The sequence below is a fragment of the Poecilia latipinna genome, unplaced genomic scaffold (genome assembly GCF_001443285.1).
Source record: "Poecilia latipinna isolate Pla-1442-1.1 unplaced genomic scaffold, P_latipinna-1.0 Scaffold5079, whole genome shotgun sequence".
NCBI lineage: Eukaryota > Metazoa > Chordata > Actinopteri > Cyprinodontiformes > Poeciliidae > Poecilia > Poecilia latipinna.
In genome coordinates this window covers 12215-14928 of record NW_015117695.1, presented here as the reverse complement: position 1 = coordinate 14928, position 2714 = coordinate 12215, and the positions used below count along the sequence as shown (strand labels likewise).

At 43.4% G+C, this 2714-nt stretch overlaps 1 protein-coding gene across 1 annotated transcript in view; it reads left to right on the top strand.

Moving 5' to 3' along the window:
- Window positions 1-618: 618 nt before the first annotated feature.
- The window catches only part of LOC106943278 (CST complex subunit CTC1-like), a gene marked incomplete at its 3' end in the record, with an annotated part of 7584 nt that continues 5488 nt past the window's right edge, over window positions 619-2714 (top strand). Inside the window, exon 1 of the mRNA XM_015026595.1 lies at window positions 619-903. Within this exon, the coding sequence (XP_014882081.1) occupies window positions 853-903 (51 nt within the window). The remainder of the gene's footprint in view (window positions 904-2714) is intronic.

The window sequence follows — 2714 nt, the reverse complement described above, 5'->3', positions numbered from 1 at the left end:
AAGTTCAAGAATTTTTTCCTCTCTTTACATGAGGGAGTGGAGGGATCCATCTGTCCCTTTCTTACCCTTTGGTTTAGCTCACTGGGGCAACTCGCTGCGATAGAGAGATTATCTTATAGACCGTTAAAGAGGGTAGAGGAGAACAACAGGAGGTGGTCCCTGCTTCTCACATGTGGGTTAAATGGCATTTCAGATGTACTTAGATTAGATGAACTCGCTGTAATGATCTAAATGTATCAGGGTCATAGGGCTTTGTTATTTTATGTATGTCAATTTTCAGTTTGTGTTTAAGTGTCTTGTCACTTTTATCATTATTATTATTATTATTATTATTATTGCATTAAGCAATTTCTGTTAGCTGTATTGGCCTCAAAGAATCCACAAGGACTAATCATTGTTTAGCTGATGGTAAATTGTGATATATTTTTCTGTTGGAAAATCAATAAAGTTCAAGTCATAAAAAAGTAAAAGGCAAATTAATCACTAATCACTCATGAAAACCCTCGCCTGTTATTCTGTAATAATGTATTTATTTATCATCTAATGAGCTTATATTTACTATTTGTTTCCGGTTCCCCTCCAGTCCAGCAGGGGGCGGAAACAGAACCCGGATCTGCTCCGCCAGCCGCCATGACAGGTAGGAAGAAGGAGAAGAAGAAGAAGATTTTCACTCAAACAGCTCAGAGAAACAGGAGAAGAAGAAAGTTTTAGCGCCACTTTCAGGACCAGATCCAGAGTTCTGCAGAGATTCGGACTCTTCGGCCCGGTTCGGTTCGGGCTGAGGAGAAGCAGAACCAGAACCTACACAGACGGATCCTCCAGCCCTATTCGGTTCGGTTCTGGAGGCTGAGGATGGGCTCTATGCAGCGGTTCCTGGACCGGTTCGGACCCAGCAGTGAAGCGGTCAGTACCACCTGCTCAGGTGTTCCGGTTCTGTCAGTGACCAGGTAACGGTTCTGGACGGGATCACGTCAGAGGTCCAGGATTCGGTTAAACTGAGAGGAGGTCAGTCAGAACCAGAACCGGTTCTGATCAGATGATTATGTAACAATAATGAGACGAGTTCTGCTGCTGGGGACCGGTTCCGATCAGAACCAACTGGACCCTCTGTTTCTGCAGACTGACAGCAGGCTGGTTCTGTTCTGTTTGGGTCCAAAGTTCTGCCTGTGTTCCATCAGTCAGAACCTCATCTGACCGGGTCGTTTACCAGAACTGGTCCAAAGGGACAGAACCGGACCAGAACCTTTCTGCTCCTTGGTTCTGAAGATAAACCATTAGGGTTTGGATCTGAAATAGAACCAAAACCAATGACCAGCAGAGGCGGAGACAGAGGGGGGCCAGGGCCCCCCCAGTAGCCCCCCCCTGATGATTGACATGTAACAGCACCAGGTCATTCCTGTACATTATTTGGAATCATTCTAAGCCAACCTAATATCTAAAGAAGAAAAACAATAATAAATATATGAAAAGAAAATGTATAAAACTTTATATAAGTCCATGTGATGACATAAATAAATAGATTTACATCAGGCGCGATACCAGCCTCCTTTATACTTGTACTCATAAAAACGAGCTGATATTGATCTCCTGGATGTTTCAAATGTGCTGCGCTGTGGTGCAACTCAAAGGCTAAAGCCCTTCATACCTGGTGGTTGTAAAACACCAAGAAGTTATTTACTGATCCTCCACAAAAAAAAAAAAAAAAAAACGAGGAGGGGCCGACAACGTTCGTAGTTTGGAGCAGAGGTGGCGATAGAGATTTTTCGTTGTCCGTCAAAGAAAAAAATAATTTTATTTCCAATTTGTAGTCATCAAACGAAACATTTAGTATTTCTCTGCGAGACCGTTTTTGAAATCAGGTAACATTTCACGAAATGACGTGATTAGAAGACGGCAGAACTCTGATCGTTTCCTGATCACTTCCTTCGGCCTGTGGGAGAAAAACCCCGCAGAAGGAGATCAGCTGCTGGTCGCTCCAAAGCCTCTGGTCCGTTAAAGCGTCCAGATCAGAGATGATTCTCTGACAGAAATTGTTCTTAGTATGATTGATAATGAGCTCCATGATGTTCTCTGTGCGTAAAGTTGAAACTTCCTGCGCACCAAGTGTCGCTGCGCTTGATCACAGTCTGGACAGAAATTAAATTAAGCGACTCCACTTAAATTACCATTAATTCACCCGCTGCGGTCTGAACGCACAGCTTCACAAATTCTTCCTGGTTGCATCTGCAGAGAAATCTGCGCTGTTCATCGACATTTGGATTTGTATGAACCAAACCGAACAATTGGACTCTGCGAGCTTTTTTTTCTTTTTCTTTTTTTTTTCTTTTTAACCCTGTGCAGGGTTCGGGCGTGCGTTTTTACCAGGATTTTTTATTTTTATTTTTTGCATGGTTTCGCTTCTCCAAAACGGACAGATGTTACGTCTGCCGCGCTCCTTCTGTGCATCGCTCTCCTTCTGGGTGCGGGAGGGTAACATCGTCAACTCCATTTGTTAAAACTGCAGGGCGAGTTAAGTTTAGTTCTTTGCAGCGGCGCCGCATTGGTTGTGCAGCGGACTGTGCATGGATCTAATTAACTTCTGCACCTTTATTTAGTTCCTCAAAATAAACTGCTGGCTCCTCCGTTTAGACTATAAATGGATTAAAACAACGTTGTATTGTCTTTAGTTTTCTCTGTTGTGTACTGGAGACTGGAGTTAAAGGCGCCATTTCAAC